The 17,112-nt window shown below is 37.1% G+C and overlaps 2 protein-coding genes across 8 annotated transcripts in view; one reads left to right on the top strand and one right to left on the bottom strand.

Moving 5' to 3' along the window:
* The window catches only part of jagn1a (jagunal homolog 1a), a 469,310-nt gene that overhangs the window by 224,177 nt on the left and 228,021 nt on the right, over positions 1–17,112 (bottom strand). The gene's annotated exons all lie outside the window — the stretch shown is intronic.
* The window catches only part of LOC114650354 (type 2 lactosamine alpha-2,3-sialyltransferase-like), a 143,071-nt gene that overhangs the window by 123,697 nt on the left and 2,262 nt on the right, over positions 1–17,112 (top strand). For all 7 annotated transcript variants that reach the window (XM_028799928.2, XM_028799919.2, XM_028799927.2 and 4 more), the window contains one exon: positions 7,152–7,304. In XM_028799928.2, the coding sequence (XP_028655761.1) occupies positions 7,152–7,304 (153 nt within the window). The remainder of the gene's footprint in view (positions 1–7,151; positions 7,305–17,112) is intronic.

The following is a 17,112-nucleotide window of genomic DNA, read 5'->3' as shown; positions in this document are numbered from 1 at the left end:
GTACAACTTGAAGACTGATTTTTTTCTTTTTTTTAAATCATGGTCATGTAAGTGGCAGATGACCAAAAAGATCTTGTGCCTTTACTATTCTTTCTGACAGAAAATGATCAGGTCAACACAAAAACAGGTAGACTAAGTCGGCATTTAGGTAGTAAGGAAATTGGCATTACAATTCCCAGGTTACCGCCACTGTATACTTGAAGAATGTCATTTAAAGAAATCTGGCTGATAAGCGTGCCACATGTACCCATCTGATCCAAGGAAAGTTTAAAATATGTGGATGTGAACAATACAGAATTTGTCTGGTATTAAATAAGGGTTCTATGGTTTTGTTTTTACCTTTCCTCTTTGTAGATTTCCCAGTGAAGGAACCAGTCAGTGAAGTGTGCAAAATGCACAAATCAAAATCGGTGTATTTTTTTTTTTTATTTAAACGGGATGCTTTATAGGCAAATGCACCTTCAACCTGGAGCAAGGAGCTAATCCTGCAAGCAACCTCCAGAAGAAATAACAAAGGATATGCTCTTGAGGAGGTTCTGCAAATGCTAGTGTGGAAATACAGGAGCTGCCAGCTCAGAGCAAATGAAATCAATTCAAAATTAATTTTATTTGTCACATATAAATTATACATAGTAAAATATTTGCTAAACTCAAATAACTGTGCCTTTAAGAAGAATATAAAAGGACAATAACAATAATATGAGTTAATAAATATCAACAAAAAATCATTAACAGAATTATAAAATGTCATAAATAATAACTAAAGAATAACTTAATGTAAGAGAGTTAACAATAGGGCATCATGTAGTTCTAGACAATTTCCTTATTCAAGATGTGGACAGAATGTTGTGGGGGGAAGCTCCCCCTCAGTTTTTTTGAACTGGTCTTCAGATAGCAGTAGCATTCACCTCATCGCAGCACAGAAACCATTGTTGGGATGTCTGGTATCATTGATAATTTCCTTTGTCCTGGTTCAAAACTGCTTGATGTAGATGTCCTGAGAATTAAGAGTGCACACACAGTGATGCATTCAGCTGACCACACCACTCCCTGCAGAGCCTCACTTCTACTGCGTGCTGTTCCCAAAGCTTGCAGTCAGAATACTTTTGATGGTGGATATTAAAAATTCTTTAGTAGTTGGGAGGGCAACTTAAAATGCGTGAGGCATCTGAGGTGGTAATAACATTGTGCTGCCTTCACAAAGGTGTCGATATATTTTGGCCAGATGATGCCCTCTTTGATGTGGACTCTTCACTTGAATGCTGTTAATACTGAGAGGTGGTAATGCCTCTGCTGTATTCTCCTAAACTCTCCAGTGAACTCCTTTGTGTAGCTGACATTCAGGAATAGACTGTTGTCCTGACACCAGTGTCACTGACTCTCCACTCCTTCCAGGCAAACCTGCTGAGTGTTGTTAGATACTTTATCAGGCAAACCACAACTGTGTTATCAGCAAATGTGACAATGTAACTGTAATATATTGACATGTAGTCATATTTCGGGAAAGTACAGCAGAGAACTTGGAACACAGCCCTGTGGAGTATCAATGTTGAGAGTGACAGATAATAAATTATGGTCACCCACACAAAGCTCTTGGGGTGTGTCTGTCAAGAAGTCACAAACCTTTCTGTACTATATGGATCCCCAGAAACAGGTAACAGGTAGAGGCACAAATGCAAAAGAGGTGCTGTCGGAGTAAAATCATGTAATATTCCCTAAGGGTATTAGAGAGGAGACAACCCAGCAGATGAATATGGAGGCTTGGTAGACACAGCACAAAATCACTAGACTAGGCTAAGTGATGGCAGGGCATGGCTGCTAGCTATAGAGGATAGGGCCAGGTTAGGAATAAGTCTTTCCCACTTATCTATTCGCATATAGTGCCTAGTGTAAAGGACCAGGGAACTCATGTATATAACTTGTTTATGCTTGAAAAGGTGTGCAAGCCATTTCTTATGCAAAAGTCTGAATTTATAAAACATAAACTTGGCTTGAAAATTGGCCTAACTTTATGGTAAGATTTGACTTTTCAGTGTTGATTTTAGTGATATTAGACATCCGGGCAATGAAGTAAACAGAAAATCTCATTTTGTTGCACATTTCAGTTTCCCCTTGCGACGTTCTTACACTAATTGTATCCGTTAACTAACATGTTCTCTCAATATATAGTAGCAGTCTTCAGTGTTGGTAATAACGTCTACTTATTTTTAAAAAACAACTCAAAACTCATCTGTTCAGGAAGGCTTTTAGGTCTACTTGACTTTATTACCTTTCTCTCAGTTTACTTCTCTGCCAAGATGCTCATGTAACCTGTGTGTGTGCTAGACCATCAATTATGCTGTCTGTTTTTTTTTCAGAATTTACTGTCTTAATCTTCTTTATTTATTTATCTGGTTTGTACAATGCTATATACTGTATATTCTGCCGTTCTTTATTATATTCTGTAAGTGCCTTGAGCATGGGAAAGGAGCTATATAAATAAAATGTATTATTATTATTATTATTATTTTGTCTATAAAATGTCTGTGATGTGTGTTGTACAAAATAACTGGTAATGATGGCATTGGCTCTTTTGGAAGATCTTGCCAGTGGCAGGCACGTGTAGGGATCACAATACTTTTTTGACCCATGGTTATAACTGTCTTATAAGCAGATTTAGATTTCCTAGAGCCATTCTTTTGGAGTTGTATACTGTATTGGAACCTATATTACAGAGACTATCGCACAGAAATTGTGTCCCTATTCTAGATAGATAGATACTTTATTAATCCCAAGGGGAATTATTCTGTTATTGTTTTTAACAACCATAAGATATATGGTAACAGATGCTTTTCAGCATGAACTGTCTGACTGGTCAGGAATTTTGGATTTATGCCTGAGCCGTGTCATGCCATCTGGATGGTGTAATTAAGATTCAACCCAGTGTGACCAGTCAGGGGTGTTGCAGTACTCCAAACCCCAGATATAAATCCGGGGTACAAAAACATGTTATTATACAAAACACCTTAAAAAGGCTTCTTTGTAATAGTAGCACAACACAATTCATTTTCTCTTTCTTCAACTCACTCCTCGCAGGCAAGTTTTGTCTGTCCTTCACACCCGATTTAACCTCACCTGGATGAGCTTGAGAGGCTTCTTTCATCTTGGGCATGGGAGTACCTCTGGTGGTAGGGCATAGCCCATTGAAAGTACTTCCGGGTGAAATGGAAGCCCCACAAAGTTGGGATCATGGATCCTTGTAGCACCTTATTTGCGGCAAGTCTACTTCATGTGACTACAGTTCCTAGCATGCCTTGCAGGTGTCCATACAGGTAGCATCAAACAGGGATGCTGCCGCTTAATGTATCAGGGAAGAATGCCTCCTCCGGCCATGCCTCACGTCCAGGTATCGTTTCTTGCCCCATCCTGGCTAGGACACCTGCCCATGTACGCTGTCCCATCACACCAGATATCTCCAGTTTCCTTATGGTCAAGGTGAAAAGGCCCAGATCAATGGGCATTTTGCAGCAATTGCTGAATCAGCATAATTGACTATGCACATATTGTGATAAAGGCAACCTCACTGAGTTAATCTTCTTTTATAATTATAAAGTGCTTTCATTCAATTGATGTACAGCTGATAAGTGATGCTCAAATATGTCTAACTAATGTTGTTATGAGTTGGCCCAGCTTAATCCACAATTCCTTTATTTTATAAAATAGTAGTGTGGGAAGTAGCTGTGTGTGCGTGGGCTTCTTGGTTCCTAAGCCTAAGTGATGGGATTGCAGCTAAGATTAAAAAATCACAGACAACCTGTATAATCTTTATGTCAGGTGATAGTGGGTACATCACAAGAGAGGAGATATAATGAAAGACACTCCTGCACATGGCAGAACGATTTACCACCTGGTTTCTCCATCCTCCACACCTGACTTCAGCTCACCTGGATGAGATTGAGTGGCTTCTTTTATCTTGGACACTGGGATACTTCTGATGTTACCACCTGCAAAACCATTCTCTTTTTGAGGGTGTCTTGCTGTTAGCTCTCCAGTGCACCTGTTGTTAGTTTCATTTGCACCAAAGTAGGAGAAGATGATTCACAATCGCTTCTGCTTCCAAAATGGACAGATTGATATCCCTGAAGCTTAATTGACTTGGTGTTCGACTGTTACGATTAAGTGTTACATTCATTTTTTTGAGCAGTGTATATGTTATATATTTTAGCTTGATTTGTAAGTTGCCTTGAATAAATGCATTTGCTACAAAATAATAATAATAATTATGGAACTGACTATCCATCCATCCATCCATTTTCCAACTCGCTGAATCCGAACACAGGGTCACGGGGGTCTGCTGGAGTCAATCCCAGCCAACACAGGGCACAAGGCAGGAACCAATCCTGGGCAGGGTGCCAACCCACCGCAGGGAACTGACTATTGGTTCATTAAAAAGTAAATGGTGGTTTTTAGATTCATATGGGCAGCACAATATTGTATATCCCCAGAAAGGTTTGCTACATTGTGATGGCTCGTGCAATACTACGGAGCACAGCTCAGAATAATGAACTGCCTATGCCACCTGAGATAGGGAAAGAGGAGCATATGGATGATCCAGACCCCTATCACTCAATAAAATGGCAATCCAAAGACATTTGGATGTTGTACGTCAAATGTAAGGAGACTTGTATGTGTTGCAACATTGACATTTACTTGGTAAAATTAAGTTATTCTTTCTCTCTCTCTCTGTGTATATATATCTACTCTATATACAGTATATATATAAAATCCTAAGCCTAAAAGTGCAACGATGTTATGTTACATTTTTTGTCACGCTTTAAATCGGGCTTGTTTTAAAACCAACATATATATGTTTGGTATCATTCATTTCAGATGTTGTTAGATTTTCAGATTCTTATTCTGTTTTTAAATTATAAACTATAAAATATCAAGAACTCACATCCTGCGAGATGAGACTTTGTGCCACAACATCTAACTACTCCTGGGGCCAGAAATAAAAGACAAAGAGTACATGACAAAGCCAGCTGCTGTACAGGCTTTTAAATGTTCGAAGCACTGCACGAGATGCAGATCATGCAGCATGGCAGCAGCAGTAAACCAGCAGCTGATCAAGCAAAGAAGAGGTAAAAAAAAAAAACTTGCATTTGTTTTCCATTGTATTACCGTTTAAGAGGGGGTTTCGGAGGAGTGACCACATCTCCTTGGAGTGTATTCAGCCCCCCTCTTCACAACACAAGCTGCAGAGACGCGAATTGGCTGGCACATAGCGAAGGCCAGGGGGGTTGGCAAGCAAAGCAAGCAGGGGGTAACCCCTTAGTGTATATATAATAAAATCCAACATCTGTCTGCTGTATATCTCTGCTTTTCACGAGAAAAGTACTTCTATAATTTGCTTGAACATTCCGGTTGATTTTGCGACTTCTCTCATTACGCTTAGTATCATAGTTCACACGCGGTACCGATTTATTTGCGCAAATCCAAGAGAGACGCTGCAATCTGAGGTGGAGGGGGTGTGGCCCTCCTCACTCACGCACCAGCCTTTGTTCGAGTCGGTCTACCTCTCGCCACATGTTGGAGCGTACCTTGCATCCACTTAACTAGCAATACCTGTTTGTTTAACAAACATTATCATCTACAGATTGTTAAGGAGTAAAGTTTCACGTTTTTGAAAGGGAGATCAGAGCTACATGTGTTTTAGAGTATAGCTGCTGATTGCCAGAGATATCAAGGCCACGTGCTTTTCTCTCCACATGGGGGACCCTCTCCTGTCAGAGCTGAACACAATCGATTACAGTGCCATTGTCTGACGTTGGAGTGTACCTACCTTCTGCTTGGCCACAATTGCATTTTTTTATTTTGTTTCACTACTATGTGGGCGCAGCCAAGGGGGGACACGTAGTATTCAATAAGCATATTCTTAATATCTCACCGTTCTGCCCATAAAGCTTTCGTCAAATATACAGTGAGTAGTGGTGACAGTCTGGGCAGTACATGATGGCACTTTGCTATACTGTAAAACCATCAAAAAGAATGTTTTCGTGGTTTTGCACTTCAGGCAGTAATACCTCAAGTTCTCATATGTTTTGTTTTGTTTTCTTTTTTTTTCCTTCCCTGCTCGGTAGTAAAGGAGTCACTCAGAAACAAATTTATATTGTGATTAGATCATATGATTAGATCATGAATATTCAAAATTGACATTTTTATGCCATATACAGTATGGTTACTGACAGATAGTGACAGGAAGCTGCTAAAAGCATGTGCACACATGCATAGTTTTAAGTTGATCTAACATTTATAAAGGAATTTAATGTGGGACCCGGCTTTGACTTTCAACTGTAAGCAATTTTTTAATATGGGGTTTAAGCAAGGTTTTATACATGAGGTCTCTGGGAACTTATAATCTCCTTTATCCTACTTGTGATCGCAAAAATTGCTAATGGTTCAGCAGCATTTGTTATTGGAGCACTGTGTTACACAGTTGTGATAACATGGAAGACAAGTCCTTGGATGAAACTCTTAACCAATCACTCCATTTCATCAATCTTACTTGTGGTATTGAACTTTTGTATGATAACGAAAAGCATGAAATTACAGGTGAAAATGGCCAAAATGAATTTTTTGCACACTGTAGAGCTATTTGTGGTAAAAGTAAGTTGCTTAATAATATTGGATGAGAGGTACAGATATAAGTAATTTGAGAATGTAATGAGTATAGTCCTTATTTGCCTCCTAATGGAGATGATCCTTTTAGGAAAGTCACGGAATAGATGCAAGCATGGGAGCAACTTGGAATTCCTCAAAAGGAGCTGAACACTACTTGTAAATGAGGGAAGTATGTTCTAAGCTCAGTCTGCTATAACCCTCACCAGGATAGAGAATGAGACAGAAAAATGAAATTTCTTTCATAAATGTATATTTAAAATACCTCAAGGTGTATACATTTTGAAAATTAATTAGCCCTGAAGGTTTAATGTTGAGGTCTGATGTTTAGCATATTTGAATTTACATATTACATATTTACCCTTTTTTGTCATTTATAAAATAGGCAAAATAAGTAAGGTTAATTTACAGTAAAATGTTTATATTTTAATTTGGAAATCATTTTGAAAACTTTTTTTTTCAGCTACAAATGTGTTTCTTTTCCCCTCTTACAGATACCACAACACCCTACAACAGGAATGATTGCCATTACAATGGCTTTGCACATGTGTAATAATGTTTCTATAGCTGGATTTAGGTATAGATTTGACAATGTAACAGATCATGTCCACTATTATGGGAATGAAACAATGAACGTGATAAAAATGGTAAGTAATAATGACTAAAAATTTTCTGGAATATGATTGTTTCCTATTTAACCTAAGTAACACTAGTCTCTCTACAGTTTTTACTTTGTTTCTGTTCGGTGTTTACACATGTGCAGAAGTTGATAGAATTAAATAAAATGCAAGATTACAGCAGTTTTTGACTATACATATATTACGATAAAGGCAACATCATTGGATTAAATTTCATTGTTAACATACAGCTAATATGTGGTGTTCTTAATGTTTTTGTAAGTTCACCCAGCTCAATCCACAATTCCTTTATTTTAGCAAATAGTGTGTGAAGAAGACTTCAGGGTCATACTGTCTGGGGTGGCTTCTTGGTAACTTAAGCCTAAGTAATGGGATTGCAACTAAGATTAAAACATTACAGAAAACCTGTATAATCTTTGTCAGGTGGTAGCGGGTACATCACAAGAGAGGACATATAAAGAAAGGCACTCTTACACAAGTTTTATTTTGGCCAAATGATATATCTATTATATATAATAACTTGATTTCTAAATTGTCTTGAATAAAGGTGTCTGCTAAAAGTAATAATAATTTAACAGTTCAGACCATTGGCTCATTAAAAGGTAGATGGTGGTTTTTGGTTGTTCACTAGTTCACTAAGTTTGCTGTTACTGTTGGTAATGCATTTCACCTCCTCCCAGGCCATTCTTTTACATTTAAATGCTAAGTCATCTTTGGTCATCTTTATATGTAATATCTATGTAAAAACTGCCATTTAGTTTTCTTAACATTCTTGGTAACTGCTGCTCCCAGGCTCTATTGTTAGTGCTAGAGGTATTTGTCTTGTACTTCTAATTCAGGAAGCAAGTGATTATTGGAGCAAGGATGGATTCCAGATTCCCAAACCCATCACAATGGATATGAAACATGGACAAGTAGACACTTTTTTTTACATTTAGGGTCTAAGTGCACGCTGTGGCCGTGTTATTTGGTAAATCCATGTAATGATGCATTGGTTACCTGTTTACTCTCTGAATAGCTGGAATTTCAGCACAGGTTAGTGTCCTTGTGAATGTGTGGAGGAAGGGATGCTGGTCTTTATAGACCATATCTCTTAGTTGTAAATTGGCTAGTAGGAGATTTCAACACTTTTGTGTTGAAATTGAATATGGTGGATTATTAGATCATTCCAGGACTTCTATATAGCGTTAGTGTGCTGAAAATGCCCATTAGCTGAAGTAATATTTAGATATTCTTGGCCAAACAGTTGTTGTCCTGCAAAGATCTGGAGATACTTTGTAGGCACCTAATGTAGTGGATCGATGGGTTCATGATGTTTTTGACATATTCTGGTCTCACCAAGTGTTATTTAGCAGAAATTTGCATTCATTAAACCAAGCAGTATGCTTTTTTTTCTTTTGTTTAACCTTCCATTGTTTGTGTAAAATAGTAACTTGGCATCTGTCTACAGCAAGGGTTAGTTAAATATCAGAACAAACATTGAGTGAAGATGCTGAGAGTGAAGGATCAAGTGTCTGAGGTAGTTAGGAGTAATAATGAATATTCTTGAAATAAGAGAGGAAGACAACCAGAAACTTCAACTTTCAGTGCAACATGGACATAAAGTAAGGCAACATTCCTGTAAAATATGTGTACAAAGTATAGTGATATTCATAGTTGCATATCTGACCAGGTTGCAACATGTTACATGTCCAGTTACATAATCAATAGGAAAATATAAAAATAGAAAACGTCATTATAATCAATGGAAAATGCAAATCAGCTCATCAGATGTACTCCTTACTCATGTATCTATACCCCGTTACTTGAAAGCCTATAGATAAATCAAGTTTTATTTACTGTACATCAGTTGACATACATAAATGGTCTTGTGTACAGACAACAGTACACTTCCTTGAATGTTCAACCAAAAGCAGTCAAGGGAGGATGAATGTAATAATTCTGTTGAGTGGATGACTTAATGATGAACAGATGCACTTCAAGCATTTTTACATGTCTTCCTTGCGTTTGGATGACCTGTTACTTAATATTCAGCCCTTTGTTCATTATTCTGGAACCCATGTAACCAGTTTCTCCTCGAAATCCACTATCTGCTCTGTCACACGCACTACCTTTTTTATAATTTTTATCATGCATGTACAAAACATCTTAGGATAAGGTTTGTGTCCCAGCAAGACAAAGGCCCCAAGCTTAAAGTCAAAGCTACACAGAAACAGCTTAAAAACAAGAATGATAATGTCATGTAGTAGCAGAGTCAGAGTCGAGGGCCCATATTTATCAAGCATCTCAGAATTACTCACAATAGGATAAGAATTTGTCCAATGTCAGAGTAGGACATAAGAAGTATTAACGAAGAGTCCCGGACCCAGTTCCAGCTAAGAGTAGGAATTCACGTCAGAGACTGAATGACATCAAAATTTTACGGCACCTCTTGCCACAAATTGTTACTAATGGTAACGTTTTTGTAGTTTTCTGATGCTAACATTAAGGCTTCATCATAAAGAAAATAATAATAATATTAAAAGTAATGGAAAAAGAATAAGGAAAACATAATAAGGTGGGATAGTGCGCTAAGTTGCACATAATCGTTACCACTTGATCACAACAATATCAAGAATAATGCTGTAACAAACATCGTGATGGAAAGACTGAGACACACACTAAATCAGAGTTAAGCCCGATAACAGGCTCATTTATTTAGCAGGGAGTGACCCACAGCCATGGCTAGTATCAGTAATTATTACTTTACAAGGAACTTCCTGTGGTCAAAAGTTGCGGTCACTCTCCCAATGTTATGTTAGTCTTCCATGTGCTGTGTGCCTCTCTCCATGATCCTCTCCCTTTATGTTCTGTGAGACTCAGTCTAAGGCTTCTAGAGTTTTCACCTGCCCTCTTGAACCTTCCCGAACTTACAAAGTGTTAACATGAATGTTCTCGGGATTCATGGAATACAGCTCAGCATACCTGTGTCACATTTCGCTGTCTGGCACCTGTCCCCCTCCACTTATCTTCAGGGTAATATGCTGGCTACTACAGTGCAGCTTGCATCCATGACCACCTTTGTATTGATACTGTGATATCACTTGTGATTGATACTGTATATGTGTGCTCATCCACACTTTGGGAAATGATCTTTATATGCATGCTGATTTGCCTGAATGCAGCTTGCTTTAATGTCAACTCATGTGGATTTAATATTAACTCATTTGGAGTTGTAGGGAAATCTATAATCTACATATTACCTATAGAGTTTTAAGGGTATTCAAAATTTGGAGAAAAATGGTTGGTTGTGAAATACACAAATTATTACTATTGCAAAGCTGCATTTTCCTTGTGCCAAAACATTACCAACGCTTTCATTTCACCTGACAGTGTATGACTTACCCACATACATAGGTCAATCAAGAAAATTATAATTTTAGGTATATTATTCCATCTCTGTCAAATCAATATATTTTTATAAGTTAATTGTTGTCCATCATTTCCAAAACATTCAGCCTTTCTCTAGATATGTGTGATGATCTCTGCCTCAATGCCACCTTCTGTCAGATCGCAGCAAGTTAAACACCTCACAAGCTCTCTTAAATCCTTTTGAAGTTAGGAATAGTTTCCTAAATTAGACAAATTGATAAAATACTTTTACTCCCACCCCTAAGAGTAGAACCATTTTCCTACTCTGAGATGCTGAATGAATATGGGCATAGGTCTCAATCTGAGAAACTGTGGCTGCAACCTGACAGAGGTTGAGTAGTTTTGCAAAGAACAATGAAGAGAAAATATCAGTGCCCAGATATGCAAATCTGATTGAGATCTTTGCACACTGGCTACCAAAGATACATCTGCTAAATACTGACTTGAATTAGAGAAATACTTAGGGTATGTGATCAATTATTTTCTGTTTTATATTTGCAATTAATTTAGATCACCTTGCAGAGACATTAAAGATTCTTTTTCTTTTGGTATATGTCATAAAGCCAAATTAAATCCATTGTGACTCAATGCTGTAATGATAATCTTTTAAATCTTTTTTTTTAATGTTGCATTATCACTGGAGACACAAAGATGAGAAAACTGGTTGACAATTACTTTTTTATTATTTCTGTTTTAAATTTAATATGAAAGATGTCAATCTGCTCATAAAACTTAACTTTGAGAATGCAGTTTTCTTTTGTTTGGAACTGCGAAAATTTGGTGGCAATTCAGATTTATTTTTATAAGTTTATGCACCATAAATATTGAGTACAGTGCCTTTTAGATAACAAAAGCCATAGACTGAAAATAAATGTAAAATATACAGTGCAACCACAGGTGGACTCCAATTAAGCTGCAGAAACATCTCAAGGATGATCAGGGGAAACAGGATGCACCTGAGCTCAATTTTGAGCTTCATGGCAAAGGCTGTGAATACTTATGTACATGTGCTTTCTCAATTTTTTTTATTTTTAATAAATTTGCAAAAATCTCAAGTAAACTTTTTTCACATTGTCATTATGGGGTGTTGTGTGTAGAATTCTGTGGAAAAAAAATGAATTTAATCCATTTTGGAATAAGGCTGTAACATAACAAAATGTGGAAAAAGTGATGCGCTGTGAATACTTTCTGGATGCACTGTAAAAGCAGTTTAATTTCTCAGGATCAATAATAAGGCACTATAGGATACAGAGAGATCAAATCATATCTATTTATCTAAATACAATTAAAAACTTAAAATATTTGTGCAGTAAGTACCTAATATGTACAGGGTGATTAAAAAAGAATTCAAAGATGTGTTACTCAGCAACAAAGTATCATATGAACATGAAGTCTAAACCAGATTGTAAAGGAATACAATACTGTATGTTTATACAGTATATTTTTTGCCTTACAAATGCTCAGTACGTACCCTTTGTGACACTGTGGCAATTAATTGGAACTGTGCTAGTTTTTAAATAAAATTGTGCAGCTCAGGCTCTGTGGTTATTCACACTGTTACAAGTTAAAAGGTAGTACTAAGGTGTTGCACCGTGTTAGCCATTATGAATGTAGTGAAAAGTCGAGCAAAATGACACCTTTTATTGGCTAACTAAAAAGATTACAATATGCAAGCTTTCAAGGAAACTCAGGCCCCTTGTTTAGGCAAGATGATTACATACAGTCACACTAGTTACATAACTTATTGTTAATGTAAGATAATAAGATGGAACAGATTTGTAGTGTTGACATTCTTCACATTGCAGTTTTGTCAGTGTTCCTTTTTGCATGAGCTTCCTAGTCTTACATACAGTACATACATAAAGTTATAGTAGTAATTAAGGCTTCCATTCTGCAAGCAATTCTTCCTTCTGGGTGTTCCGGTTTCCTCTTGCAGTTCAAAGACATGCAAGTTAGGTAAATTGGCAATGCTAGAATGGCCCCAAAGAATGTGTGTGTGTTCACCCTGTCCAGGTGGTGTCCTTGCCCTGGATAAGTAGGTTAGTAGAAAAAGGATGGATAAATGAACTTTTGCGATTATGGTCATAGACAGACATCTATACATACTTTGTCCACAAGGGAAAATTGTGACATGATATGAAATGTGAATTTTCATTTCAAAAAAACAACAATTCTTTAATAAATATAATAGATAAAGTTCAATGCTGTTTTTAATCAAAATAAGATATTATGAAGGTATACTTCTATTTTGTACATTTGAGTGAAAAAATGAGGACTTTTGAGGACACCTTTCCCTATGATGGCATAATTCGCTTTTATACTATCTTATGGTTTTTTAAAATCTTAAACTTTAGTAGCAGTTTATCACTACAATTATGGTATGATGGCCACAATCACAGCCACTGGCAAACTAATAACCCATTAAATATTTTGAATATGTCAAGCTTCTTAAATTAATAGACTTCATTCCTTCTATTCTTATTTGGATAACTTAACTATCGTAAACCTGTAAAAAATGATACACATGGTAAATTCACTTCTAATAAAATAAAAGTAATTTTACCCTTTACAATTTAGTTTATTTGCATTTATCTGTATTCTTTTATATTTTTCCACTGAAGCTATTTTTCTCAGTAAATCTGGGTTTTTTGATACATACAGTATGAATAGAAATCTTTACATGCTACTGAAATTGAATCTTGTGAGCATTAGCCCCTTAATTGAATCTGTGCTGCCCTTTCAAAAACAAGGATATTTGCTGTTCATGTAGTTTATGAACTTGCGCTTTCTTTTCGGCATGAGTATTCCTGAATTTATGTAAATGAAAGAATTATGAAAATATTATTAAATTACTTGTTCAACTGATAACTAAAAAGCTATTGCATTTATATGACATAATGAATGTGTGAGTTTTTTTTTCATAATTAACTGAAACATTAATTGTTGACTCTCTATATAAAACAGATTATCTATCAAAAATAAAATGCTAATGTCTGTCTATTATTCTATTATTTGCAAACTGTTGGGGCTAAAATCTTGATCTTGGTCTTAATCAAAAGAAGTTCAAGAATTTTAGGTGATGAAATTACCTGATGGGCACTTTGGTAGTTGGCAGAAAATTTCAGTGTGGCTTCCAGGCACCATGCTTTAATTAATCTATTCATAATCACGTGTACTCTCTTTTCATTTGTTAATGATGGGCAGATAATTTACTGTTGGTTATATTGAGCATTTTTAATTTTAATTAATCCCATTACTGCCAAAATGGACCTTCCCCTGTTGGACCCTTAACCTGAAAATTGCTTCAATGGCACTGCACAATGGCTGACTCTACACTCTCAACCACAGAGTTCATGCAAAAAGAGAATTTCTCCCCAGGGGTAAACAAAGTATATCAAATAAAAAAATAATAATAAATGCATCAATTCACTGTTATGTAGCAAGACCATAACAGCTTATTTTGGTATTAATGATGCTTACAAATCATCAATAAAGTGGCTGTTAGTCTCTGCGCAGAGTGACATTTGATATGCTGATAAAATGAAAATTTAAATATTAATATGAGGTCTTATATTGAAGTATGTAACATCAAGAGAAATATGTCTCACTTAAGACGCATCTGCAGGTCCCATAGAGAATATATTTTGGTAGGCCATATTTCACAGATGAATAATAACTTTACTGATGCTTTTTAAGTGTCATTAAAACCAAAAGATACCTTTTGTTAAGATCTTGTTACATAAGAGTAAATGATTAATACCTGTAGATGCATGCAAATATTGCCAGCTTTTTTGTTTAAAGAACTCCAAGAACCTGTTCCCTATGAAGATAGAAATTTATTCTCTGAGACAGCCTGGGCAGGATCAAGAGATGAGAAAACGACACAGAAGTTGTTCTCTATACTAAAATAATAATCTTATTATTCAGGGAACTGACTGTATTCTCTTAATAGGGTTGAGTTTGCCAAGCTAACTACTGACTACTATAAAAGATTGTTTTTTTAGATCTCTTCGAGCCCCTTTACAAGGTGAAATTAAAGCAGATTGTTTATTTGCAAAGTGCACACTCACAGTACAGCACATACATCCATCCATCCATCCATTTTCCAACCTGCTGAATCCAAACACAGGGTCACGGGGGTCTGCTGGAGCCAATCCCAGCCAACACAGGGCACAAGGCAGGGAACCAATCCTGGGCAGGGTGCCAACCCACCGCAGGACACACACAAACACACCCACACACCAAGCACACACTAGGGCCAATTTAGAATCGCCAATCCACCTAACCTGCATGTCTTTGGACTGTGGGAGGAAACCAGAGTGCCCAGAGGAAACCCACGCAGACACGGGGAGAACATGCAAACTCCACGCAGGGAGGACCCGGGAAGCGAACCCGGGTCCCCAGATCTCCCAACTGCGAGGCAGCAGCGCTACCCACTGCGCCACCGTGCCGCCCACAGCACATACAGTATATGGTAAATGCTCAAAATCATTAGGCAGACAAAGACGTCATGGGTTATGAGGAGTAGTAGACTGTTCTATCAGCATCAAGCTCAAGAGGAGAACGAACAACCTTTCAAGTTATCTGTCCATCACTGGGCACACCCACACTCGATTTAGAGTCACCACTTAATTTTAACGTGCATATCTTTGGTGTGTGAATTGAAATCACAACACCCTGAAATAAACCATGTGAGCAAGGTAAAAATGTTCAAACTTTATGCAGGCAATGGTGTGAGTGGAACTTTACAACACATCCTTAGGAGCAGCACTTATCTCTATACCTCTGGTATCCTTTACGGAGGTATTTGATTGTTTTTTTATGTTATTTTGATAGAATTCACTTAATGTCCGTTTTTTGGATGGGTCACAGCTACTCAACTACGTTCAAGGAGAGGTGCATTAGGCTGTTGGTTTTCAAAACATCTAGGTTTTAAATAAGGATATAACTACAGGCTATGATTGAAGTCTTTGTTTAGTCCGCTCCCCTGATTTCTTCACAAGGCTTGGAAACCACAATATCAGACAGGTGTGAAACTTGTCAAACAAGTGAATTGCTAATATGTTAACCATAGGCAATTAGCATCACTGAGAGATAATGCATAGTGAATTAGGTTTTTGTCTTTTTCTTTAATCAAAACATCTGTTTAGACATTATTATTGTACCACATAAAATAGATGGAACACACTGTTTTATTCTTTTACAACTCATCACTACATACTTTGTTTTGTGTACTACAAACTACTGTTAATTTATCAGGAATTCTGTGGATTAACACTTCAGCATGTGGTACCAGTGTTGAAGAGGTCTGATATGTTACTGTCCATTGCACCAGTTCATGCTAATTACATTTTCAGACTGTCAAATCAGTTATTTTCTAGCTTGCTTTATCCTGAACAGAGTTGTGGAGGGTGCCAGAGCCTACCCCAGCTATCACAGACAGCAAGGCAGGAAACAAACCCTGGACAGGATGCTAGGCCAAACACACACATACCGACACAAACCACGCACTAGGCACAATTTAGTATTGGCAATCTACCTAACCTGTACATCTTTGGGATATTTTGTGGTCGGATGAGACCAAAATAGAACTTTTTGGTTTAAATGAAAAGCGTTATGTTTGGAGAAAGGAAAACACTGCATTCCAGTATAAGAACCTTATCCCATCTGTGAAACATGGTGGTGGTAGTATCATGGTTTGGGCCTGTTTTGCTGCATCTGGGCCAGGACGGCTTGCCTTCATTGATGGAACAATGAATTCTGAATTATATCAGAGAATTCTAAAGGAAAATGTCATTACATCTGTCCATGAACTGAATCTCGAGAGAAGGTGGGTCGTGCAGCAAGACAATGACCCTAAGCACACAAGTCGTTCTACCAAAGAATGGTTAAAGAAGAATAAAGTTAATGTTTTGGAATGGCCAAGTCAAAGTCCTGACCTTAATCTAATCGAAATGTTGTGGAAGGACCTGAAGAGAGCAGTTAATGTGAGGAAACCCACCAACATCCCAGAATTGAAGCTGTTATGTACGGAGGAATGGGCTAAAATTCCTCCAAGCCGGTGTGCAGGACTGATCAACAGTTACCGGAAACGTTTAGTTGCAGTTATTGCTGCAAAGGGGGGTCACACCAGATACTGAAAGCAAAGGTTCACATACTTTTGCCACTCACAAATATGTAATATTCGATCATTTTCCTTAATAAACAAATGACCAAGTATAATATTTTTGTTTTATTTGTTTAACTGGTTTCTCTGTTATCTACTTTTAGGACTTGAGTGAAAATCTGATGATGTTTTAGGTCATATTTATGCAGAAATATAGAAAATTCTAAAGGGTTCACAAACTTTCAAGCACAACTGTATCTAAAATGTACCCAAGCCAAAACATTGATTGTGAGTGATGTT

The sequence above is a fragment of the Erpetoichthys calabaricus genome, chromosome 4, assembly GCF_900747795.2.
Source record: "Erpetoichthys calabaricus chromosome 4, fErpCal1.3, whole genome shotgun sequence".
NCBI lineage: Eukaryota > Metazoa > Chordata > Cladistia > Polypteriformes > Polypteridae > Erpetoichthys > Erpetoichthys calabaricus.
The sequence above is the reverse complement of the archived record's forward strand: the minus strand, read 5'-3'. Positions and strand labels throughout refer to the sequence as shown.